Source organism: Takifugu rubripes, chromosome 7 (genome assembly GCF_901000725.2).
Source record: "Takifugu rubripes chromosome 7, fTakRub1.2, whole genome shotgun sequence".
NCBI classification, from domain to species: Eukaryota; Metazoa; Chordata; class Actinopteri; order Tetraodontiformes; family Tetraodontidae; genus Takifugu; species Takifugu rubripes.
The window spans coordinates 7,862,909-7,889,407 of record NC_042291.1 but is presented as its reverse complement, the minus strand read 5'-3'; the positions used below and the strand labels follow the sequence as shown (position 1 = coordinate 7,889,407).

At 42.4% G+C, this 26,499-nt stretch overlaps 1 protein-coding gene across 1 annotated transcript; it reads left to right on the top strand.

The window, feature by feature from the left end:
• Positions 1–442: 442 nt before the first annotated feature.
• On the top strand, positions 443–23,485 carry bckdhb (branched chain keto acid dehydrogenase E1 subunit beta). Its single transcript, XM_003965893.3, has 11 exons — positions 443–676; positions 1,061–1,138; positions 1,533–1,601; positions 3,785–3,918; positions 5,069–5,224; positions 6,045–6,153; positions 7,827–7,924; positions 8,803–8,913; positions 17,778–17,864; positions 21,601–21,752; positions 22,721–23,485. Exons 1-10 carry the CDS (start codon positions 481–483, stop codon positions 21,739–21,741), a joined length of 1,179 nt encoding a protein of 392 aa, XP_003965942.1. The 5' UTR covers positions 443–480; the 3' UTR covers positions 21,742–21,752; positions 22,721–23,485.
• The last annotated feature ends 3,014 nt before the right edge of the window (positions 23,486–26,499 follow it).

Genomic DNA, 26,499 nt, shown 5'->3' with positions numbered 1-26,499 from the left:
ATTTCATTTGTCCTGTTTTAAGGATTTTATTTAGCTGATAGATTTCAACGAAGTAATTGAAGGGTTATTATCTAGAAATATTAAAAGCAGATGGTTAAACTATCTGTAATATATCGTTAATATATCTGTTATGGGCTCAGGCACGCCGCCCTCTTCTTTGGCCAATCGGAACGTTTCATCTGCTCCATTGAGTTTCATGACGAGTAAAATCAGGAGCTCTCACTCCGACAAAATTTTTTACACGCTTTTAAATTATTTCGTTCTTTCAGCTGTCTCATGACGCCTTTCCCCTGAATTGAATAATCTTATTTGTGGCCATCATATCATATTTGGGGGAACAAACCTACAAGCTTGAAATATTCAAATTTACCTTTTGACAGTTCGTCACATGCTTATCTCAAACTCGACTTCGGTTTTTTCCATAGACGATCTTTGCGTTTCTTATTCTCTTGCCCTTCCTGTTCAGCCATAACAACAGTGATGGCGGCTGTTGCACGGTTTCTCATTCGTGGCGCTAACTCCAAACTTTCTGTCCCCGGCATTGGCGCCGGGGCTCAGAGTTCGTATGGAGCCACTTTGCTAAAATTGTCGGCGACCTGCAACGCTTGTACGAAACCACAACGACGACATGTCGCCCACTTTACCTTTCAACCTGACCCCGTCCCGTCACAGTACGGTGAGTGGCTGGCTAACCGGCTAACGTTACCGTGTTACCAGGAGAAATCTGGGATGAAATTATTATTAAAATTGATCATTTTTTCCTTGAACAAGCCTCGCACCAGTCGTACAACTGTATGGTTATTTCTAAAACTGCTCCACAGATCAGCTAATCAAGTACTTGTTTTTTATTTTTTTTATTTTAGTGCGACCAAAAGTTACATTGGCGTTATATATTTTAATTTGAGAAGATTCCAATTAAATACGCCCACACATAACAGAAACAAAGTTGATCAAAGCTACCATTTTCCATTATTTGCTATGCTGCATCCTCTGCCCTTGTCTGAATTTGGAAGCCATTGATTTTTGTGCATGATAAATAAGTATTTCCTACAATATTTAGGTCCCACCCAGAAGATGAACTTATTCCAGTCGGTTACCAGTGCCTTGGACAACACTCTGGCCAGTGATCCAACAGCAGGTAGAAACCAAAATGGATCATCCTCAATGTCAAATGTTTAGTATGTGAGGTCTTTTTCAGTGCTCATCACATGCATGAAAAACTGAAATATTTTTTATCAAGTTTGCCTATGACATTTATCTATTTGTCTCACGTTTTGCTCCTCATTTTACTCCAGCACATAATACCAGGTTGTTGTGCATTTAACCGCCGCCACTGCCTTTTAAATTCTGAGTGTGTGCAGAAAATCAGCCACAACACACCCTGAGCCTAAAAATATGTCCGCATACAATCAATCAGTCTTTGATTATATAGTGTATGTTACAATCAGAATTGTTTCTAGGCGCTTCCAACACAAACGCTCCAACGCGTTGAACGTTTAAGAGTTTGTCACGTCTCCCCCGATTCTCTGCAGTCATCTTTGGTGAAGACGTCGCCTTTGGTGGAGTTTTCCGGTGCACGGTTGGACTGAGAGACAAATATGGTAAGATTATTATTATTTTTTGTGTCTATTATGACATTCAGAAACTGGTCATCAACTAGCCTTTTCTTCTGGGTTACGCGGTTTTGTCGCTAGGTGGCAGCAGAGGGCCTTTAATAATAACGATAACTTAAACCCTCTTTTAGAGTCGTGTTCAGAGGACCAGAGGCAGCTTATTTTTCTCCATTAAAGCTACTTTAATGGCATCATAGTGCATAATAGATGGCATAGAGGCTGTATTCACGCTGTCTGGCGTCATGTTGCTCGTCTTATGTCATCAGTAATGTCATTATCAACACTTATACCCACCACTGTACGCACAAATGTCCTTTGTGTTGAAGGCTATCATCGTGTTCTTCCAAGAATTCATCTGGAATAATTAGAATGCAATTTCAGGAAATTAAAGTAGTTTTTCTTGTATTTTATGTGGCTGAAACATCTGTAATTGTGGGCTTAATGGACCAAGGAGAATATGTCTTTTGTGTAAAACGTGTGCTTTCAAGATGCCTTTTTTACATTAATGCTACTGTAGTACTGCTATTGAAGCTTCTAGTAGACAAACACAGGTGTTAATAGTAATATTAATGGCCACTGTTCTGTTCCAACGTTCTGCTATGGCCACAATGGTCTAACGGTCCAGTATTCACAGTCTGAGGAACTTTAAAAGTGACGCAGCTGAAATGAAATTCAGCCGTATCCATTTCATTTCTTGCATCTTCTCGTTTCTGATTGTCAAAATCTCCTTTTTTGTTTCACTGGAGCCCACTTTGAAGTTTCACCCACAGAGTGGCACATCTGCCGTTTTATTGCAGGAACTTAAAGCCATTTATTTTCCGACTCCACATTTGTCAGTGAGGATTTCTTCAAAGGCAGAGGAGCACTTAATTTTCATTGTGTAGTTCATGCTGTATGCATAAATCTGTTTTTGGAAGGGACATAATAGACATTTTTAACATGATTGCTGTGGTACCTAAGATCATTGCTAACAGAATCCAGGAACTAGATTGCCCTGTGACTCGGTACAATTCAGTTTTTTTCTCAATGTTAATTTGTATGTTGTCTGTTAATCTGTATTATTAGGTTCTTTTATGATGTCCACTCCATATGGCTTTGCCTTTTCGCTTTCATTGACGTCAGAGGTGTTGACCTTTTGACGATGGGATCATATTTTCCATCTCATCCTTGTGTACAGTGGCGAGCACAAAGCTTTTTTTATCCCTCCGTCTGCTGAATGAGATGATGCACACCTCCACCACGCACCATTATTACACAGAACAGAGTTCAATCCGACACTATACAAATGGCTTTTTACCAGATGCACATGTTTACCTTTAGTGCTCCAGCTCTCCCACTAATTACTGAGACTCCCGCACATATGGGTAACTTCTCAAGAAGCCTTTCCAAGAAGGTATTGAGAGCCATTCTTGTGTTTTTATAGTGAGAATCTTGCTCCATCTGCACCATCCCAATTTTTGACATCTGTTTATCAGGATATGGACCCAGCATTAGCAATAAATATCATGGATTAGCACATAAAATGATTGTACACAAACTACAAAGTTGCACACAAAGTGCAAGTGAAACTGCTCCAAAGAGGCCACATGTTAACACATGTGTGGGAGTAGCTGAGCCATAAACCCTCGCAGCATGACGTATCCGAGAATCAGAGCATTTCAGACGCAATTTGTTCACGTGAAGCTGCGAGTTCAGTCTAAACGTCCAGGCGGTATATTTTCATCACTGTTAAGCTATTCCCATTTGTGTCTATGAACACCGCAGGCAACCAAAAGTGCAGTGTTCCACTGTTGAAAAGAACACTTCACAGCAAAACGCCCGAGAAAAAAAAAGCAAAAATAACACCCTGAACCCAAATTTAGCAGGTTTCATTCCTGCAACCTTTTCCAGATTATAGGGTGGGAAGGTACAACAGTTGTCTTCTGTTTGCACTCCGTAGGGGTTGTGTGTAAATCAGGAGGCGTGCACGGGCGTGCATCTGCACACGTGTAAACAGTAAGTCGTTTTTTGAGTTTTTGGGAAGAGTTTGTCATTATTCGGCTGCAGGGCAGAGTTGTTTGACAGCGTTAGCGTCAGGCTATATTATTACGGTCACTCTTCAGCCTATTTTTGTACTAACACTGGTTAAAGCTTGCTCCCTCACCACGCAACCTCATTTCTATCCTCCCCAGGTAAAGACCGAGTCTTCAACACCCCCCTCTGTGAGCAGGGCATCGTGGGATTTGGTATCGGTGTAGCTGTCACAGGCGCCACAGCGATTGCTGAGATACAGTTTGCCGACTACATTTTCCCGGCTTTCGACCAAGTACGTCTTCAGGATATATGACCCGATTTGTTCCAGCACTTGTTTTCTTTTTACAACAAACTGTTGCTGAAACGCGGTTTAAGTCGAGGAGAAATTATTCTCACTTGACTTTTACTGCATTTTTCATAGTTATGTTAAAGCAGGATCCTTTCTTGCTTCTATACAGCAATGCTAACTAATGCTAACTAGCATTAGCCCTCTTCTTTTGTCCCATAATCGCCCTTTTATAATTTACAACTAAATACCCAGATGTTTTTATTTTCCTCTTGTTTACTCCCTGGCACCATTGCACATCCTCTTCTGCAGTTAATAATGCACGATGAGGACGACATTGTTCTCTTTATTCTCGACACATCATGGTCCAAGCCAGCGAGTTGACAGAATTAGCCTCAATGTCTTTTTTTTTTTTTTCTTGCCCCTCCATCAGACATTCCTGAAAGCAAAAACACTAAGCTCTATTTATTATAAATGCATTATCTGAAGAGCCTTTTGAGTCGAGTCTAATGAGATTCAGCTTTGACAAACACAAAGCAAAGGCTGGAAAACGGTTTCATTTACATGAGATATAACGCTGCCTGCAGGCGTGATAAACAAACATCCAGCTGTCTCTTTTTTATTATTTGAACATATAATCTAATTTAGAAATTGTGTTAAACAAAAACAGACCGTCTGCGTGTGTGAAGATTAATGCAACGCTGCCGTTGTCACCCTTCATACATATTAACACGAGTGTCTTTCTGCACATTCTCGCCCTAAATGATTCATGGGTGTCCCCGCGGGTCTAGTGTACATTAAACTGAATACAGAGCTGTGGTGGATTAAAGGTAGTGTTGGGCCTTGAATGGGGTCCATCCGTCTGTCTGCACCCTCGCTTAAAATGATGCCGAAAGTTGGAGTAACATCTCCCATGAGTATGAAGGGAGGGGAATTCTGGGACATCTTTATGGAGGGGTCCAGCAGCAACCACTGTAAGAAACCAGACATTGCTCATTAAACATTTAATATGGTTGTTAAAATGTTTGAGGAGAAGAGCAGAAGAAACTGGCGGACGAGGGGGAGAGTCCTCAGCTTCATTTATGATCCTAAAATATTATTTTCTGATCAAATAAAGTTCTGAACTGCATGTGTGCATGTTTTGATCTCTTCTCAGATCGTGAATGAAGCGGCAAAGTACCGCTACCGCTCAGGGAACCTGTTTGACTGTGGGAAACTCACCATCCGGGCTCCGTGGGGGTGCGTGGGCCACGGATCACTGTACCACTCTCAGAGCCCCGAGGCCTTCTTCGCTCATTGCCCTGGCATCAAGGTTGGTTCTGTTCCAGTTTGAAACGATACAGAACAACTGCAGCTGTTTCGGATGACAGTGGAGAGACATAATCCTGCTTGTTTTGACTCGTTCATAGGCTGTTTATTTGCTCCTCATGAGTGAGTAAACATACTTCAGCGTATCGTTTGTCACATGCAGCTGCTTCCTAATTCCAGTGGGATTAAAACGCAGCCAGCTCAGGGGCACTTCAAAAAGAAAAACAGATCACTTGGAGATTTAATTGATTTGGCAAATGTTTCAACCCTGAAAACCAGTACATTACAACTAATAATAGGTGACAGAACAGCTTCAGACCACTGCCGAGGTACCCTTGAGCAAAGTACCAAACCCACACATGTTTGCTGTCATCATAAATGGAACCGTGAAGGCCTTTGGCATTTACCAGTACCAATAGAGAGACGGTAATGTCTTAGTTAAACAACAGATTAAGTTGAGTTTATTTCTACCAGCCTCAGGAACAATTTTTACAGTTCATCTATAGCAAACACAGTTTATTAGCAGTTGTTGGAATATGTAAATATCTCATTCTGTACTGTAATTTGAGCACAACAATATCCCCAACATCACGATCTTCATTGTCCACGTTGCTGATGTGAGCTGTAATTTCACAGCTGCGACCGGCTGAAAGCAATTACACATGTTGTCTCCCAGGAAAGGTCGTGCTGCTGAAGGTTAATCTTTGTTTTAGCACTCGTCCTGGGTCCCTCCCAATCTTTGAGAGATGCGATTCAGCTCCGGCCCACTGTTGTCATGAGATCCCCGTTGTAACCTCCAGTGACCTCTATCCTGTGCTCTTCAGGTTGTAATCCCTCGTGGTCCGGTTCAAGCCAAAGGGCTGCTCCTCTCCTGCATCGCTGACATGAACCCCTGCATATTCTTTGAGCCTAAGATCCTGTACCGAGCAGCAGGTGAGCTGGAATAGGCTTTCCTCTAAAGGCAGAATTATAACGTGCTGAGTCGGAACAATAAAAACGCTTAAAATAACAGCACTTTCTTCGTTTAACGGTAAAAATGTGCTAAGTAAAAGAAAAACATGCTTGGCATCCCCAAAGTAAAACATTATAGTAATGTAAAACAGACATGGCTAACAATAATTCTCCAGCCTCCCGCTGGCCCAATATTTGGTTCTTTATTTGATAAACTCAGTAAAATAACTCCACATAGATGGCTTCATAAAATACTCTCGGGTTTGTCAATAATCAAGTCAAAACTATATCTTACACAGATGTCTTATATTCAGACCTCTCAAGTAACATTTATAAGGCCTTCCTCATTGTTGGTTCAGTTACTACGTCTGCACTACGTCTACTCAAATTAGCCCTGGAACTCCCTCTGTACCTGTGCCCATCGCTTTATACTTTGGGATGGATGGGAATTAACACAAAAGTAAGTTCCCTGTTCAGTTTCAGACTTTACAACTGAATGTCTGGAAAATGAATTTGTTGACGGCGAGGGAAAGAAAAGGGGATTCAGAACACCAAAATCTGAAAGACAATATTTTTTAGTGGGTACAGAGCAGTGTTGACATTGTGCGGGATGCCACAAATAAATGGCTACGGGGAAACCCTGGAGTAATTCTGATGGCACCATCCACATCTTTTGGTAATGGAAACACAAAAATAACCATTTGAATGCGTGATGTAATGAACAGAATGTAACCAGACTACTTGGTGGAAGCAAGGTTTAATGAGCTCTGCCTGGATCATGAAGTCATGGTTTATAGTTTATATTTAAATATAGAGATAAAAGCCACACTTTCCTGAATTCACACTTTTACACTGACTTAAAAATAGCCTGCTTTGTGTAATTCAATTTCAGCCTTTTGCTCATTCTATTCTATTCAAACGGCGTATTTTCTGTCTCATCTGAAGGCTGAAACAAGGAGCCGTGTGGATCGTCCACTTACTTTGCTTTAGAAATTGAACGTCAAGAAGGTCTCCATTAGTTAGCGTTACTCTCTCTAACTGTAGATTTTACTCCATTTATTTCCAATTCTCTCTATTCCAAAAGCTTAAGTCCACAGTGAGAATGAACTTCATAGATGGCATTAACAATACAGATTGCATGTTACTTCTTAGCTGATGAATTTTGCTACTAAGCAGGATGGTTAAGCGATGCAAGGTTAATAAATTGCTAATAATACTCTCCAAACCTTGCTCTAGCTTTCCAAGGCATTATTTGCTATTATTCAAACCATAGGCTTGCACATGCTCATGTTTAAAGAGGTCCTGGCTGCACCGGCTGCAGAATGGGAGGCCCCCTTTTGGACCAAATTTTAGTTTATGTTTTTGGTTGATATCCCAACAATGGTTTGTTGTCAAGGATAACAAGTTCAGGACTGAAAGCGTGCACAAAAAAACATTAGGTCATGGATTAGATCGTCTCTGGGGTTCTGGATAAAGCTTGAATAAGAATTTGAAGAGTCGGGATGTTTTGGAATAGTTTTCTGTCCTCTGGGAGTTAGAGATCCAGCAAGTTTATCAGTTTTTAATCCGATCGTGTTTAGATGCATTGTTTGTGTTTGTACTCCATCGATGCATGTGCATCAGTACTGTGGTGAGAGAAAGGTGTGGTTTCTCAGTGGAGCAGGTTCCTGTGGAGGCCTACACCATCCCTCTCTCCCAAGCAGATGTTCTCCAGGAAGGAAGTGATGTCACCCTGGTTGCCTGGGGGACACAGGTAGGTGATCTCGTGCATCATTGACAGATACTCAGTGGGTGAGCGCAGCCATTATCATCAGTGTTCCGGTCATTTTGTTGACCTTAGGAAGAAAAGGCACAGCGTGTTCTCTATATTAATGACTTTTAAAAACCAAAGCTGCACCCAGTGGATTAACTTTAAGGCTAATACAAGCCCCCGTCTTTCCCAGCAGGGTCTCTTGGTCTGTGTCCACATCTTTTTAAACTACATTCATGCTGCGCACTTCCCATTGTTGTTCCTCTTTTTAACTGGAAGATTTTATTTTCTTGAGCTTGTCATTGAAGTGCCAACAGCTAACTGCTGAACCACTCAGACAGGCTTATCCGGGTCAAAATGTACCTGGGAACATTGGAGGGTGGTCCGACAGTGCTGGGCTCCATCAAAGCCAGTATTAATGTTGAAGTGTGTGCAGAATAGAAAGATGATTCAATAAAGCAGTGGGAAGCAGCGCTTGTTTCCAAAATGCTATTCATCTTTCTTATTTGTCTTTCCAGCACATGTGCAGACAAAAGGGGAGAAATCACCTGGTCAACTTCCATTTTTAGCATTCCTAGTGGAAGTCCTGAAAAATTCTGCCATATACGTAGCCAACAATCCCCTCGTAAATTCATGCTTGCTTAAATTCCGGTCTACTGGGGTATTAAATCTACACAGGCAAATTCCAAATAGGCCCTGGCCCAGGAAATGAACCCAGGACCATTTGCAATGAATTTCTGTACCTCCAGTCAATTATTCTAGAACCTTAAACATGTTGAAGTATTGCCAAGAAACTACAGACCTGGTTGTGCAAATATCGGATGATTTACAGCCAAATGACATTGATCCTAAAATTCAAAGGTGTCCTTTTTACTTTTCAGGTCCACGTGATGAGAGAAGTGGCGAGCATGGCTCAGGAGAAGCTGGGAGTGTCGTGCGAGGTCATCGATCTTCAGACCATCCTGCCCTGGGATATTGACACAGTCTGTAAGGTAAAAGAGACCCAGATACACGGCGAGAGATGCATAAGTCAACCTACATGTGAAAAATTCTGTTTTACATTCACGGTTGTGTACAGACCATCGCTCTGCAGACTGAGTTTCAGACCTTACGGGCTAAATGATGTCGACCTCTAATGGATGTGGCTCTTTGGGATCATCCTCCCTCCATAGTTGTGTTGATTGTGGTGCCAAGAAAATGTTTCCTCAGACTGTGTGGTTGTCTTCAGTGCTTGATAAACAGAATTCCTTCCACAGCTGGTAAATCTTGACTAGTTTAGGATGTCTTTTTATGGGATAGAGCAAATAAAACAAAAAAAAACAATTCAAGGGCAAGGTCTTAAGGAAAGAGCAGCTTTACTCTATGTAGAGACAATATGGGACTTAAAGAATGATTCTTCCTAGATCAGTGCAGGTACTATCAACAGGACTGAGGCTTGGAGTTTGAGAAGGTCCTTGAAAGTAAAAACCGAGGATGTGTGCATGTGTAAGCAGACTTCAAGGATATTGCACATACTTTATGTCCTCGACACACTCGCATTGCTGCTGTTCATTTGTCCTTGGACACGTCAGATATTGTAATATCCCGTCAAACCTTTAACGATGAATTATTTAAAAGTCAATTTTTTTAGGCCTAAATGTTCACGTTTCTCTTGCATAACAGAGCTCATAACTACCAGTAACTACAAGACAAAAATATGAGTGTGTGTCTGTGTCTGTGTCTGTGTGTGTGTGTGTGTGTGTGTGTGTGTGTGTGTGTGTGTGTGTGTGTGTGTGTGTGTGTGTGTGCATTTGCTGCTGGGGAAAGTTTAAAAATAGTTATTTGATTTGGTGGTTATCAAACCACAGAAGCCATTCCTGATCATGTTCTTTATCTTTTAATGGGGGAAACATTATATGGATTTTGTCCTTTTAATAAATGTGAAGTCAGTGTTTTAATGTGAAGCCAACAAAGTTATGTTAAATGTGTGAGAAATGGTCATAATCTTGGATAAAGTGGAGACATGTTATTGATTCGTGTAAATCTACACAAAGCTTTTGGCAGGTTGGCCTTCATTTCTCTTGTAATTTAATCATCATTGTTTAAAGGTGTTGGCCAAAATCTGTATGTTAAACATGCTGAAGACATTGTGATGGATTATTGCTTTTTTATTTTTTTTAGGTTGGAAAATATGTAGCATTACATTGGTTTTACACCCTAGTCATACCTTATATATAGATGTGTGCGTCAAGAACCCTCATCTATTTTTACACCATTGCCTGTAGTGACATCGTGGTGTCTTCGTGGAATGGTAAAAATCTCGCACCACGCTTGCAGACAGTAGATAAGAGTTTATGGAGACGTTTTGTTTTTTTAAAGGCTGTTATCTTGTGATGAATAGATTCCTGCCGCCAGTGCTATTCTTAGCGTAACCACGGCGTTGTTAACAGTTCCTAATTTAAAAAGATTGCACACCTGGTGTCCGGCATGCATCTGGGTAAAGTTGGCCTTTCGCACCACTTATTAACTGGCCGTCTAATGCTGTGAGTCTGCAGACGTTGAGATAGGTCGCAGACACGCATCCGGCCGCTGGCAGCCAATTAAAATTTCCTGTGAGTCACATTTACCTCGCATATCTTTGAGCTGAGGATGTGTGGGGGAGCTGATGCTTTAGTTATCTTTGCGTTGTTCCTTTTTTAACATTTGCGTGTTCTTTGGAAATGAATGAAGGAAATTATTAATGACAACCATTAGCCATCTTACATTCACTTAACTATATTAAACTTGGCTTTACACTGACCCCAGTCAGCATTATTCGTCCGTTCTTCAGATTTCACTACTGGCACCAAACCATTTGAGACAAACTTGAAAGTTGCTGGTTGGCTTTAAAACGGTTCTGTTCAGCAGTTAATCGAATGGCTGGAGTATGCAATTGTCCCAGCGTCACCTCTGGTTTGGTGCAATGCCAGATTTGCTCATCAGAATGAGCTGGTGGTTTGTCTGTTTCACTTCTCAAACATGTCCTTGTGCACAGAGTGTACTCTGCACACTTTTCCCACACATAAGACTCAGACATGTGTCTAAAATAATTCAAAATATAATCTCAATTTTTCAGTAAATGTCAGTATTCCACAGCTTCCTGGTTTTGGATCAGATTAGGTTCCCACCTTCACTCAATGGGTCAAAGATCCTTTTTTGACCCACAAGATTAACATTTTTAGCATTGTTTCCCTCATCTTCCAAGATAAATTTGAAAGCTAGAATCAATTTGCTGCACTAACTTCATATGAAGGGCTAAAAAGGTGAGGGAATTCTGTATTATTGTCATAATACAGAATACTTCTTTCCTCCTTTTTTAAACACGCAACTGCAGAAGATTAATGCTTAAACTAAAAGCTTATTTCCAAACATGCTGCAGTCCAAGATACTGTCATTGTAAAAAGGGGAAATAAATTCTGGAAGAGAGAGGCTGTTGCAGAACCTATGTTTGTTGGTATCTCCTGGTAACTCAGCGACCACAAAATGGACAGCGACACTTTTAACAATCAAATCTCCTAATATCTGCTTCGTCGTGCATAACCTTATTTCCCCACAATACCCTTTTTGTTGGGATATTCCCAGGCATCCTTCATCGAGTTAGCATATACTGTACAGTCGTCATAAATCTGCTCATCAGATTTCAGGAAAATAGTTCTAATTGTAATGAATATTCCCTAAGACCACTAAATGATTTAGGCGTGCCCTTAGCCCCCTTTCTTCCCTTCTACTGTTTTCTTGTAAGTCACGCAGCTTAAGGTAGCATGGCTGAGAATATCCCAAAGAGGCAGTCCCTGCTGTGTCTTCTAACATTATACCGAGCTTATCGTCTCGGATGTAAACTTCCTTCGTGCTTAATGGATGTGTCTGTGGCCCACGCTGGCTGAATTCTCTCTGACCCAGGGCTGCCTGGATGACAGCCGCTGCAGTGATGCAACCGGTTGGGTTGAACCTGTTCAACTCTCTAAAGCAAACGCAGGAGGAGTTCCTTAAGGACTCGTAATGGCAGTATCTCAAGTATTACAACATAATATTCATATCACTCCAAGTCACTTACAACCCATTGTAATTGTGAAATGCGGTGATTTATAGACTCGTTTTGGCCTGGGTCCAGTCCGTTGTTGTGCAAAGGTAAAAGGTACACATTGAATTTATCTTTTTTTACAAATCTTTAAAAATGATTTATAGCAGTACATTATTTTAAAAGGTAATGATCTCGACATGGTGTCATTGTTATGCAATTATATACTAATAATAGAAAGAGTGTGATTCCCTTCTGCTTGTGCTTGGCCAAACACTATGTAATATAATCATAACCTTGTTTCTTGTCACCAACTCATGGTCATGGGAATCTAGTTATTCTGGTTTAGAATTGTCAAATCATTGTCCTGCTTAGAAAAACCTGAAAAATAGGTTTAGTGGCCATGAGGTCACTAAAATAATTCAAATGGGAAAAAAAAATATTGTGAAAATAAAAGTATTTCCACATGTTCCACAATTGTTTGCTGACATTAGGACTTAAAAGAGCCTCAGTTTGCCTGGGTGCATTATGAATGCATCCTGGAACAATGGATGGTCATGGGGTCAGATGAGTTCAGATTTATGGGATCCAGCTTCAGCAATGGTTTGTACTGGACAGGGGTCAGCCCAGTACTCGAATTCATTAAACATGTTTTCCCATCAGTCTGAATTTCAATTCTTTTTCTCCCAAATGGCGCAGGAAGATTCCACCATAACAGTGCAGGGATTCAGCAGGCTTATATGGTCGGTTGCTTCCCGTGTGGATGGCCACCACATAGTCTAGACTTTAACCCCACTGAGACTCTTTGGGAAAGAACTCTTTCCCGTCATCTATTCAGGATGTTGGCAATAATGCAGTGGAACTCTAGACAGAAGTGCATGTTTTGACATTGCATAAGATTGCTCAAACGCTGCCATTGCTCAACAAAAAATGTGTTTAAAGTCAATGGGAGAGGAGGCTGAGGTTAATGACTGCGAGAAAAGGAACGTGCAGCAGCTCCTCCGATTCTTGGAAGTGATGCAGGTGGTAAGGTCTGCCTGTTTGAGTGCCCTGGCGTCTGTTGACTCACTGTGCAGATAAGATGGCCTTATCAAGCCACTGGCTACCTCTCTCACTCTCACTTAATGGCTTCAAGCTGTAATATGTGCCCTGAACCAAAGATGGCAGGTAAACATCGTATATGGAAGCAGGCAGGTGTGGGGAGAGAACAGTATCCCCGGATTTGTTTGTTTGTCGGGCACCAAAGTGGAAAAAGTCATGAATGCTAATTAGTCATCATTTGCTGTTGAAGGCCATGCGAACTGGTTGTGGTCTGACATTCATGAAACTGACAGGGCTGTTTAGAAAAGTCCCCCATGCATTAAAGCAGAAAAAAGGAGAACCTGAAGCTGGGGATTTTCTGACCTCCTCTGTCATATAGCACCGTGTTGATTCTGAGTCTCTGGTGGGGAGCCAGGCGAGTGAATGGGGTAAACACCTGCTAACCATTAGCTCACAGACGAATTGGGCTCCTGCCTTTTGTTTCCTTTTATTTGAGGTGTCTCAGCCAGTATCTCTCGCCCGCTGCCTCTCCGTAACACACTTGATATCTTTGGCCAAACGTCTGACACACTCAAATGCTCAAAAAAGACGTTTACTTCTGAGGTCTAAATTGACAAAGGTTATTTGTGATACTTTGCTTTCTGCGCCCATCTTAGAACACCTAATTGACAGTCGGCTACTGCCTTTTCTTTTCCATTGCCTCTGCTGGCAGGAACCACGGCTCACATTCCACAGCTAGGCACTTGAGATTTCTCAAATTCTTCCCCGTGTCGCTCACCCAGAGAAATGTGACCAAATACAAGATTAGACTGCAAATTCATATAGGATTATAGTCTGTGAAATGAAACGGGAGGCTTTGGGAACTTAAACCACAGTTGCTCATATTTCAGGGAGGGACAGGGACCACGCACAGATTCTTTTTAAAATCTGATTTGGCCGCATGGTTATTCCACCCATCAAAGGCCCAGACTTCACCTACCTCTCATTGAAAGCTGAAAATAGCCCCAGTGGGTGTCTTTTAAACAATGTCATAGCAAGTGACACAGTGGTGCAGGGCAGAACGTGAGTGTGTCAGGGAGTAATTGAGATGAATTGGTTTTAATTGGTCTTATGAGATGTTTGGAGTTATTTGTGTTTGAGCTCTCTTCTGGCGAGCTGGCCCCGCTCTCTAATGGCCTGGCCCCCAGCCCAGCACAGCAGCGCCAATATACTTTCTTCTCTTTTTATTCTTGCGCCTCTGAACCTCTCCATCCCCATACGATTCTAACTTTCCCTGCCTCGGCCATAAGAGGATGGATATTTCTGTTTCCTCCCTCTCAGAGCTGTGAATTACGCGGTCCTTTGGGTCGCATGGTGCTCACACCCCTGCTAATAATGTCGTGCCACAGAGGCGCCACCAGTCAGTAGTCAAGACTCATCTCCACGAGCGCATGGTGACATGTGAATAAGTCCCCAGTCAAATGATGAGTAAATGCTGCAATTTTCACAATGCCATCTGCATTCTCAGTCCATGCAGGACATACGTCCTTTTTTTATATGAACTGGGATCAATTTTAATGGCATTAAGAAAAAGTGAGCCAACAAATTGGTGTTGGCAAGAAAGGCTGGAAAGACTTGCCCGCGTTATGAAAACTTTAAAAGTACATTATGTGATCCTGCACCAGTCCCACCGCAACCCAGTTTAGCTCCAAGCATAGACTGTTTTTATCCTCCACTCATCCTCTCAGTACACGCTGGTTCAATGCTGTGACAATGATTCCAAACCAGCATCGCACCAGCTTTTGTGTCAGTACGATTTGTTAAATTGATTAGCCTTTTATGCTTATCTGCCCACTGAAGCCACTGAATCCTCAAAGGTTCTGGGTTAATGTGCTGGATTCATGGGTGTTGAGCCATTCAAGTTTGGCTCCGCCTCCTGCCCAACAATACCGCTTGCTTTTTGCATACACTTCACACTACTCAGAATGTAGCATTTGCTATAGAAATGTTGATACATTAGCCAACATTTGAGCTAATCAGCAGCAGCTACCCGACCATCAGAAGTTCATACAAAAAAGGTAGACCCATAGAATGCTCCATGTTTGTGTTATCAACAACTATAAGTCTACATTCAATGCCCATGCATGTGGAGTGAATGCACAAGCCTTTTTGAGAGGCCTGTCGTGTCCTTGTGAGTACATATGCCCTGAGAATACTGACAGTTGTGACCATCCCTTATAGGGTCGTGAAAGGACATTGTTAGCCAGCTACTGTGTGGTGAGGCCACATAGAACCATGGGAGGGAGAACATACGCTCCTGGTTTAAGGGATGGCTTGATGAAGAAGGAGCAAAGAGAGTAATGGGTGATAATGATGAGAGAAACCACAGCACAGAAAAGCATGAGCAGTGAGGGCAGGAAGGTGAAATCCTTTCTGCTCATTAAGTTTGGGCGTGTATGGGAATCACAGTAAAAATGTCTTCTTTTCCTGTGGTAAGAAAAACTTGTATCTAATGACAGCCCTTCAGCACAAAGAGTAGTAAAAGTCCGCTTGAACGGTTGCCTACCACCAAACAGAAGCTCTCATTTTGACAGGGAGCTCAGGCCAGCTCAGGGAGGAGGGCGATTCGCACTAAGATCCTGGATTCAGTACAAAATACTAATTGACCTCAAATATTAGGAAGAGGTGCTGATGTAACGCTCAACAGGACTTGGCAGACTTAACATGGAGATGATCTCAGCTTGTCAGAGCTGTCAGTCGGCATAACTCCAAGTGTGTCCCTGTTTGCATCAAAGTTACAGTTTGTGCAGATATTAGCAGTTGCTTGGTGGATGATAACTGCCTCAAGATCATGAGCAGATATCAAAACAGATGATATATTCTTTTTTTTAACACCTGTTTGACATTGGTACTGTATGATTCAATGATAATTCTCTTTCATTTCCAGGTTTAGTGTGATTCTCAGTCCATAATTCAGTTTTTTGTCTGGTTAATTGAGTTTTTAGATCCAGCCTGTCCATCCTTTCAGCGGTCAGCATTGGGGTTGGAGCATACTCTACAATTTCCTGCGAACCGCCACATTTTACTTGTATGAAAAAGCAAGGAGCAGCCATTAGCTAAATTCTATAGGCTGGAGTTCAATATGAAAAATCTCAACAACCTCCCAACATGTTTCCCTGAGGTGATTGAAAGTTTCATGACATTTTTTAAGTGTTTTGTCCCCGTTTCGGACGTATAATTTCTTCCCTTGGATGCATCTAACCGATCATCTTCTTACAGTTACTGATGTTCACCCTGTGGCTTCCTTACTGTTTTAAAAGCATTGGCTTAACTTCAGCTCTCAATTTTCCCCATTTAAACAACATCAAAGGTGCCTGTGATGAGCAAATAAGACCACTGGATGACTCTGGAGAACAGGGTCAAACCGCACAATGAGCTTGGGGCTGTCCTCTGAAAACTCTTCCAACAACCGGAAGCAGCTGGTTTAAAGCCAGAGCCACAATTACTATGTAGACGTTAGCATGCTCTTACATCCTCCTGTCAGATATATGTTTGTTTTATTGCGCTTTGTTTTGTGCGTGTTTTTGTCTGATTGAATTTCAAGTAGCAAGGCGAGTTCAGCAGGTCACTTATGAGACCGGCCATGAAATAAAATGATTGTACTGACTTTACAAGGGAACTATGTCCACTCAAAAGGGGAAGAAACAATTCAAATGCAACAGCTGCTGCCATTACAGAACACCAACTCAGTACCTCATTCGTGTAAACACATTTGTTTAGCAGCTGTATGGGTCCACGCTGATTTGGTATTATTTCTGTCAGGACCAAAGAATGTCATGCCTAATTTACTCCATCACGTGGACACAAGACGCCCATTTGCTGCACAGCACTCGGAGATATAGTGCTGTTTAAATTCAAATTTTGTATGTTAGCATCGTGCTGCATTTCACTACCTGCGACATTATTATGTTTTGTTAAGATAAATGCGCAAACCTGAAAACATTTGCCATTTTTTCAAACCAAAACACACTTTTGTAACTGGACCAAGGTGCAGAAAGGCCTGCTGCAGTTGCAGACATAGCTTTGGTCTGAACCGTTGGCAAAGATTAGATTATAGTATAGTAATGGTTTTATGCTGTGGTAGATAACGGGTGGAGCAGAGGGATCCTCTTGCACTAATTTCAGGTTACAGAAAAGCCAAATGCAAATGCCTGAGAGTTTGAGACTTCTAATGTCCATGATTGTCCACTTGGCCCTGTGTGCCTCCTAAGTCAGCCGTCCGGACTCACACTGCTGTCATATCCATTTTTCTCTCTGGTGCGCACACACATCCTAGGACTTGTGTGGACTTTCATGGACATAATGCACTCTCCAGCCCCCTACCCTAACCTTAATCACCCCAACTAAACCTCTGACCCTTACTTTTAATGTCAACCTTAAAACTAAGTCGTAACTCTCAAACAGCCCTTATGTGTTCAATGTGTCCTCACTTCCCAAAAATTTCTCCAGGTTACCAGTTGAGATCGTATTTTAGTACAGTACTTGAAACGGAGCATGTACAAACACACACACTAATGCAGCCCCGGGGCAGCACCCAGATATAGGATACCACAGCAGGCGGTGTGTGCAGCATGCCTCCATTCTCAAACATACACACACAAATCTCTTTGGACTGTTTTGGTAAAAACAAATCTAAAACGGTCTCAAAGAGGTTATTTGGCTACATATTTTCCAAGGCTCCATCCTGAGCAGTGATTGACATGAGTTTAACTTGGGGTTTTGTTGTTTTTTTGTTGTCAGTCAGTGGCGAAAACTGGACGTCTGCTCATCAGCCATGAGGCACCAGTAACGGGAGGCTTTGCTTCTGAAATCAGCTCTACGGTACAGGTGAGTGTGTGATGAATCTGAACTGGGATCTGTTTACTCCAGACTCGGCTTGGCTCTTGCCAGGTAAAAAAGTAGTTATAGATTTTATTACTATAAAATATGTATGTAATCACAAACCAGTGACAGTTGTTTCCTTCTCAGCCCCCTATTAGTGTTAACATCAACATGTGAACCACTGGGCTGTAACCATCCACCTCTTTAGATCTACTTCCTTGGATGTCAGGGAGTTAATTGTATGCATGATTTATTGCGTTTCCTTTTCACTGTGCATGACTGCAGAGCCGAAGCCATAAACTCGCTCGATCGCTCCCCGTCTGCTGCCAGTCATATGCAGCTCTCCCTCTCCCCGTTCAGTCAGGGGTTTAATGGTCAGTGAGTCATCCCCCTTATTTCCATGTTTTCACATTGTGTACAGATGATGTAAGCTGTTGGTGCGTTCACTGATCAGATTGAGCTGCAGGTTTCTTGTGGCCTCAGGCACTTTTGGATGCAGTCACTGGAAACAAAATGTAGGGACTTGTTTACAGTCTCCTATTTATTGCATTCTGACCTCCAGGCCCTCCTACGTTATCATATTACACTGTGGATACTCCATCGCCCTTCGGTAAATTTCACTGTCCACAGTAGCCTTAAGCCATTTGTCTTTAGTGATATCTTTACGTTACCAATTATCTTGCTGGCCTCATACTGACGTCTTCTTGGCGCTCAGCCCACATGCAGTTGTTTGGAATATAACTCACTTCTGAGTAGAGACGTGAATTAGCCTGCATGAGAGGTTTAGTGGAATTTTGTGGCTTCTCTGATTGTTTTTCCATCACTGTGAATCCCTCGCAACCACCAGGATTCGTGGCCCACTGCAGCTGAATGTGAAGAACTTTGCTAAACCGAGTATTTTGTATCAGCAGGGGGTGACTGGTGGACCCTTAAACTTTTTCCATATTGTAGGAGGGGAGTGACAACCTCAGGGATTTTTGACTACAACAACAGACTCATCTGTTTCTCATCCAGGAGAACAAAGGGGGGAAGGTCTAAATGTGTCTCAACGGTTCAGGAGGCCAGATCAATTTGAACTTAATGAATTATCTTTTGTCATGCAGACCACAGCACCATCTGAGTACATAACAGGCTCCAAACAATCAATAACACTGTTAAACTATTTATTTCTTTTTTTTTTTATGACTTCGATCTTCTGATGTTTTTGATTGATGAGGCACAAAAAAGTCTTTCATGTTTGTTATTTTGTTGAATTATTTGTATTTGTTAGTGGTGAAATCTTGAAATCAAGAATATGAAACATTATGGAGGCACTCCCATGTTATTTATGACATTTTTGCTCAAAATGCAAAAACAATTATAAAGCCAAAGCATTTCTTAAACAGTACATTTCTTCTTTATTCATATGTGCTAATCCACTCTAGGTCTTTCAGTAAAGATACATTCATGGACTTGATCTTCTCTTTAGTTTAAAGAGCAGAGAGCACAGCGGTGGTTGGCAGTTTTCCTCTGTAAAGCTTTGGCTTCAGCACGCGTGATTTAATATGTGTCATTGTCTGGCCCCTTTCTGTGTGCTTCACTGATGACTGAGAGGACCGAGTCAGGAAGAATAGATGTGGCCATAGACGATGCTTCCATGGGCCTCAGGGATGCACAGAGTGAAATGGTGATCCACCCTTCCTCCCTTAAGTCCACAAACAAGAAAAGACTTGTCCACATATGAGTTCATTTTCCACAAAGTCGGCAGTTGGTTAGTGGATAGTCATTTTCACTGTTTGAAATATGGAGCAGTCGGCTTTAAATATGCTGGAGATATACATACACACTTGATAAGCTGTTAAAGTCTGTTTTGGGGTTTCACTTTTATACAGATGATTAAACTGGCAACAGGTAACACAGCGACTGTTTATTCCATCAGTTGCACAGTAGCTGCAGGAATGATCGTCTCACTCATCACATTACAACTGCATTCCTTTTTTCCCCAAACTATTACAGATATGAAGTCGCAGGGCTTTGTCAGCTGAATTCCATATCAGGGTAGTCCTTCTCTTTGACTGGTCTAGGAAGAGATTCACCTGCAGCCGCACCATTCGGCCATCACTCAGCATTTAAGCTAAACAATAACTCGAGAAAGTTTGTGTGTTTTGCATCATCGCCTGCAGCGCTGTGGAAATTTGTTAGCGCACCACATTTGCGAGCAAAAAGACTACAGGAAGGAAAAAGTCTAAAAATCCCTCCTTACTCTTTCCTATCACCGGCGCTTCAGGGTCGCTTGTCTGCCAGATTCGGTTAGTTTTGCTTTCATACTTTTCTTGCAGATTGATGATCACAGCTGTTAAAAAAACAACAGCAGTTGTCTCTTACTGTCAGCACAGTTTTACTCCAAGGGATCGCCGTTCTCCACAGCCTCTGCATTAAGTCTGAATTATGATTGGAAGATTTCACCTTATTTTAAAGGACTTGGTGTAATATTTCCTTCCCTGCATGACAGACCACTGAGAAGAAAAATGAAAGTCACGGCATGCCTCTGTTGCACCTCCAGCTCCCTCTGAGCCTGTCAGCCTAAACTACTCCGTTCAAATCACGCTATTTCCCGACCCATCCTGGAAGAAAGGCTACAGACCCCCCCCCCCCCCCCCCTCACTCCAGCATTAAGTAGGGAACTACTTGTACATCAACCCATCTGTTGAGTGAGTGAGCCCAGGGGACGTTTTCACTGAATGGTAAATGTGAGCTTATGTTGATGATGTGGGTAGTTTAAGTAGCAATATGCTGCATCTCCAAAATTTGTGTGGGAAATTCAACACAATTGATCCGAGAATTAGTAATGGTTATGATTTTACATTTGGATTCATATCATCTTAAATAATATTATCAAATTATTCAGTTTGGAATTGGATATTTTTGGCAACAGATTCTTTGCTCAGCTAATCTCAGACAATGTCTATTGCTGCAGACGATCAACATTTTCAGCGCCGCACACAAGCAAGATCTTTTTTTTTGTCTGTTTTGTTGCATCTTTAGAAGTTGTAAAAATACCAAAGGCTCCACATCAATCTTGACATTTCCCCGGCCTGAGCTTTTATGAGAACGGAAGAAAACAGCATCTGAAATATTCTGCTGCTGCTTTGCCAAACTTTCCTATAGCAGCCAACGTGAAGTGTGTGATTAAATGAATGAGACAGTGTCGGTGTCACAGGAAAATCCTCTTAGAGTCTGTTAGAAACACACTCTCCATGTAGGAGGGTGCGGTTCTGACCTTTCTGCTTTTAGTTTTGCGTGATGAACGTGTTTTTAACGTCTGGCGATCTAAAAGAGGGCACTTTAGGTCCGTTTGCACACTTCCAGGGGTTGTTACTTAAGACCACAGGTGGGGGGTTGACCCATTTGGAGTGTTTTGACCACCCTCCACTTGCCTTCCTTCCAGGAGAAGACCTCAAACTTAAATATACGGAGTCACAAGCTCAAATATTCTGAACGCAGACTCGGACTGAGAATTGGTGATACAGAAAGGTGAATGCAGCCAGGTGGTGTGTGTGCAGCAAACTGATAAGATGACTTTCAGTCAGGATTGTTTCTCATCTTGATCGTGTCAGAACCTGGGGACGTATCTAGAACTCAAGGTGTAGCTGGTTGCACGTCTGACTTCCAGACGTGTTGAACTGTTAAAGCCTGTTCAGAGTGTCAGAAGGTCAAACACTCATCGAAGGACAGGCAGGTGACTTTCAGCTCTTTGTTGCAGGAGGAGTGCTTCCTCAACCTGGAGGCTCCCATCAGGAGGGTCTGTGGTTACGACACCCCCTTCCCACATATCTTTGAACCCTTCTACATCCCAGACAAGTGGAAGTGCTTCGAAGCCATCAAGAGGATGATCAACTACTGAAGCAACGGCAGGTAGGGAAAATAAACTGTTTCCTTTGACTTTTCAAATTTAATCGTAAACCTTCTTTAAAGTATCTCAGCAACATGCATGAGTCCAACCCCTGATAGATGTTTCACACTCATTTTCACTCAGACAAGGTGGAGATCTGCTTTAGTTGCATATTTATCTGAATGCTTTTGGTCGTGTAACCGGGAGAATATCAGCAGCCAACACATTAAATCATTTGTTAGTTGAAACAAATGGGTCTCTGCGGCACCGAGGCAGTGCACACGTGCACATCGGCGTGCATTATTTAAATCATTCCTAAATAAGATGGATTACCAGTGACTAATGAGACACTAGCAGGTTGGCTTCAGTTATGTCCGCTGGGTGTGTAGCCGGAATTATCCATATTACAGCCCAGAATATTAAATTCCCAGGGATTAAATGAAGAAAAGATGATCTGTGAGTACTTGCCAGGCACGTCTCCTCTGCAGCTCCGAAGAGTTTATTCCTATTCTCTGCTGTGTTCCTGTGAGCGACAGGTGATAAGATCATTACAATCATGTAGTACACTTGTCATACAGGAACAGGTGGATGAGGTTCATCCCTTGATCCACGTACAACCCCCTGCTCTGCAAAAGCACTTTTAAATTGTGAAGGTCTTGTCTTCTGACATGATTGATTCTGCTCTCAGATCTCCGTCCATGATTGTACACAGATTTCTGGCTTTATTTCTGCTCTCTAAAGACAGATAGATGAGACGGACTGAAATCTTCTTTCTCATTCCTCCAGAAAACGATGGGAATTGTGTCATCGGGAGTTAAAGCCATTAAACGCTGGCCCTGATTATTGAGATGGTTTGAGTCATTAATAAAATCCCTAATTGAACCCAACGCACCCACGGTGCTCCGTCCAATGTGTTTCCATCTTATCTATCATCAACTTCTGGATCAGCATAATATTGCCATCAACTTATTGAACCTTTGTCCTTTTCCAGAGCCGAATTCACGAGTCCTTGAACTCTGCGCTCACTCCTTTTCCTCGTCAATTCTCCAATCGGTGGACAGCAGCCAGGAAAAGAAATATGTCGGCCATCCAATCGGGACGCATCATCCACAACCTGCAACCTGTTACATTACTTGTGGATCAGTGAACTCTTGCATCCACATTCAGTACTTTAATCAAGTGCATTATGTTGAGAATATTCATCATCCGTTACGTCATTCTTTAATCCAGCCTGGACCGTACTAACATCTTCACATGGTGGATTCTGGGTAGAGATTCTGTTTGGATTCAGAAGTAGAGGTCATCCAGATGCAGTAGAACTTCTCCTGGTAACACGAAGGGGATTCTCATCGTTAGAAATAAATACATATACTTTTTTGCATCAGCAGGTTGTGAAATGAGCTCTTCATATTCTTCATAATCTGCATCTTCCACAGACTTTTACAAAACAGATAAACTTCTATTTGTGGATGAAGGGTAGAGCGGCTGCGATCAATCATTAAAAAAATGAACAATTCAAGGGATTTTCTTTTTTAATAAAACATCTAATAAGCAGCGATCGGGATTTGAATCTGAGGGTCGATTAAAGCCGGGGTTGAACTCCATGGACAGAGTGGATCAGTGCACTAACAACTGGTAACCATTTTTGTGCTGTTATTTTGAATCTTTTAGTGTGTGGTATGAATTAGCTCACATTGTACAAATGTTTGTCCTTTTGGTTTTTAAAAGAAAAAAAAAAAATGTTGTTCAACATTGTTTGTTATTGCTTTGCTTTTGGAATGATTCTGGATGAGTTGGACATTGTAACTCGTGGACTTTAGGGCACATTAATGTGATGTGACACAACCACCTCAGCTGCTCTGCAACTTCAACTCTGCCATTAGTTTTGATGTTGTTGTTGTTGTTGTTGGGGAGGGGGGACATTCATCTCTGGTGGGATTTACTATTCCAAAACAACGCGATGTTTGGTCTTAAGACCAAATTAAAAGGATTTTTTTCTGGAATTGTGTTTTCCTCTGGAGACCATGAATTTCTTGAACCAATTTTTCAAACTGTAAGAAGTGTCTGCAAATCCCTGAGTTATGCTAGCTTGCAAGTTTAAAAGGATCATAAAAACTTGGCTTTGACAATTAGGGAAGTTCTGTTAATCACCAAAGTGAAGAGTGTTGGTCAACACTTAAGCAGCAGGAGGTGAGGTCACACGGACCCGTGGATGGATAAGAAATTGTAATTTAAAACAAACCAGAATTAGAAATGTGTGTCTTTGCTTGTGGTTCAGTCTACTCTGTTTACGTAAACCAATGGGAACCAGAGGTTTTACTAGCAGCCCAGTCCAGCTGTCAACCGCAGGACCCAGTTCTCAGCTATCGCTCTTTAGCTTTAAACAACCTAAACCACCAAACCAGTTAGGAAAAAATCCGATCTGTTTTATCTCAAAAACCTAGGCCAGTCCACACCTTGGACAGAAATGGTTTTCACTGGCAGCAACGATGCTGGAGATGTCACAAACACAACATTTAAGAGAATCCAGCCTCGACCTCATTATTTTATTCCCAGACACCCGTTTTTTATCCATTATAAATGCTGTGTAGCGGTGAGATGTCTGGATTAAATGCAGCATCCCACCCATAAGGAATAAGAGGTGGAAATGCTCTGTGGGAAATGCTGATATAACGTTTACCTGCAGGATTTTATTATTAGTCTTTCATGTTGACTCAACCCTGCAGCTACCTTTTAATGAGGCCTGACAGGTTTTCCACCAGAAAGCATAAAAAGACGGAAAGCTCCTACTTTTAACCCTCGACCTATAACGCCGTTGTTCCTTTTCCTATAAATTCAGACTCGCAATGTGCAGCCTGGTAGTCGTCGTTGCCACGGCGCTGACAGCTCCCGTGGCTCAGCTTCGCCGCGTGCAGCGTCCTTGCCCTGTGGACTTTTCACTCCTCGTGCACTTATAAGCCTGTAGGGAAACAATAATCACGCTGCTAATGAAACATTTACAGCGGAGACATAAGACACCCTAGCTAGACCAGATGGCCTCCCGCCTGAAGGGCTTTGCTTTGAATCTGCTGCTAAACTTCACCCATAAGAAGTGTTGCGGAGGACGATGAACTTCAAAGAGTGAGTAATAAAGTAACAGAAATCTGTGGCACGAACCGGGAAATGGGCTCTCGGACGACTTGATATGGTGCCCGTGGCTACATTCATATTTGGACACCAGAGAGCCTGATGATTTCCATGTCACTCAGCCATCTGGAACCTCTTCAGATTAAATGGAGAACATTGCCCAGTACAATTTGGCTGTTTCTTAGTATTATCTGGAAACATGTTTTGTTAAGCAATGAGATCATGATGTGTGAACCCGACAAAGAGAAAAAAAATCCTCTTTTGTACTCAAGTCAAGAATAAAAACTAATGGAACTGTACAAAGGCAACAATGAGCAGGTCACCTGATCAATCAGGGAATATTTAAAGGGGGACATTTTCTTGGAGTGGCTCAAATCAGACCTAACGATCTCTCCCTGGTTCTGATAATCCCTTATTAGCAGCATTCTGGGCTCCATCACCCGCCAGTGTGACACGTCTCGCTGCTTTTGTGCAGTTTTGAGCCACCCATGTTCAGCCGAGGTGAGACCGCAGAGGTGCGGGCGCTTCACCCCTCGTGAAAAAAAATGCTAATGACGGTTTGAAACAGGCCACTGATCTGCGTGGATCCGCTCAAAACCCTCGGAGAGGATTCTCCAGGCCCTCGCCACCGCTAACCCTCTGTAAAAATGTAGGGATGAAATCACGCCTGTCATTTTGGTCTGGGTGAAAGCGGCGTCTCCCCTCTTCTGGGCGCGGTGGTACGGATGACCTCTGCGCGGTGGGAAGGCCATAATAGCATCCGCGCTCTCCGAGGGTGTCATTACGCCCTATATTTACACGAAACGCAGGGGTGGCAGGTCAGGGCGTACAGCCGCGGGGGGCAACAGGATGCTCCGAGACAGGCAGAGAAGAGTGGGGCTTACAGGACCGCCGGGCTCTGATGCGGCCTGTCGGGCGTTCTGGTAGTTGTTAGGACATGTTCTCCAGTATTCCGACACATATTTCTCCGATTTTTCCCAACTGTCATCTCTCGGATTTTGACAGTTAATAGAACCAGCCGGGGTGATTTTCTTCCCCGGGGATAAATTGGAAAATAATGATGTGTGGCAGACAGACACCACACAGGGAGAAGTTCTCTCTTTTCTTACCTTGTTCTCATAATTGAATTAGAAAGCCAAACCTGAGAAGCGCGTTCCTTTCCGCTGATAAGAGCACCGCGAGGGCTGCCAGTGAGTCATGCCTTGAACGACAGCCAGAGTTTTTGGCATTTCAGATACATATGAATATTTTTACCTGAGCATCCCAGCTGCTCTAATTATTTGCCCTGCAGGGGACAAATCCCCCCCCCCCCCCCCCCCCCCCATCAAAAAAAAATCCCAGCATAGCCAGCTAATAAATCATTTGGGGAAGAGTGAATCAGATCAGCTACAGCACAGGAATGAATTCCCAGATAAATATTTAACTAAAACTTGAAGACTTTCACTGTTCCGTTGCCTTTAATGATGACGGATTTCCTTGTGAAAAAGAGAAATAATAGAATAAGCTTTATGTCGACAGAACACACGAGGTCGAGGCCGATCGCCGGTGATTACATCAATTACGGTAGGACAGACTGACTGGATGTGCGTATCTCATCTTGAATCGATTTGATGGAAAATCCTTTTCCCCATGACCTCGACTGTT

What these genes read in the sequence shown, in the direction of transcription:
- bckdhb (XM_003965893.3), top strand. Translation starts at nt 481, where the DNA reads ATGGCGGCTGTTGCACGGTTTCTCATTCGTGGCGCTAACTCCAAACTT. An exon ending in GGCCAGTGATCCAACAGCAG is followed by an intron (nt 1,139 to 1,532) that starts GTAGAAACCAAA and finishes GATTCTCTGCAG; the next exon opens with TCATCTTTGGTGAAGACGTC. An exon ending in GATCCTGTACCGAGCAGCAG is followed by an intron (nt 6,154 to 7,826) that starts GTGAGCTGGAAT and finishes GTGGTTTCTCAG; the next exon opens with TGGAGCAGGTTCCTGTGGAG.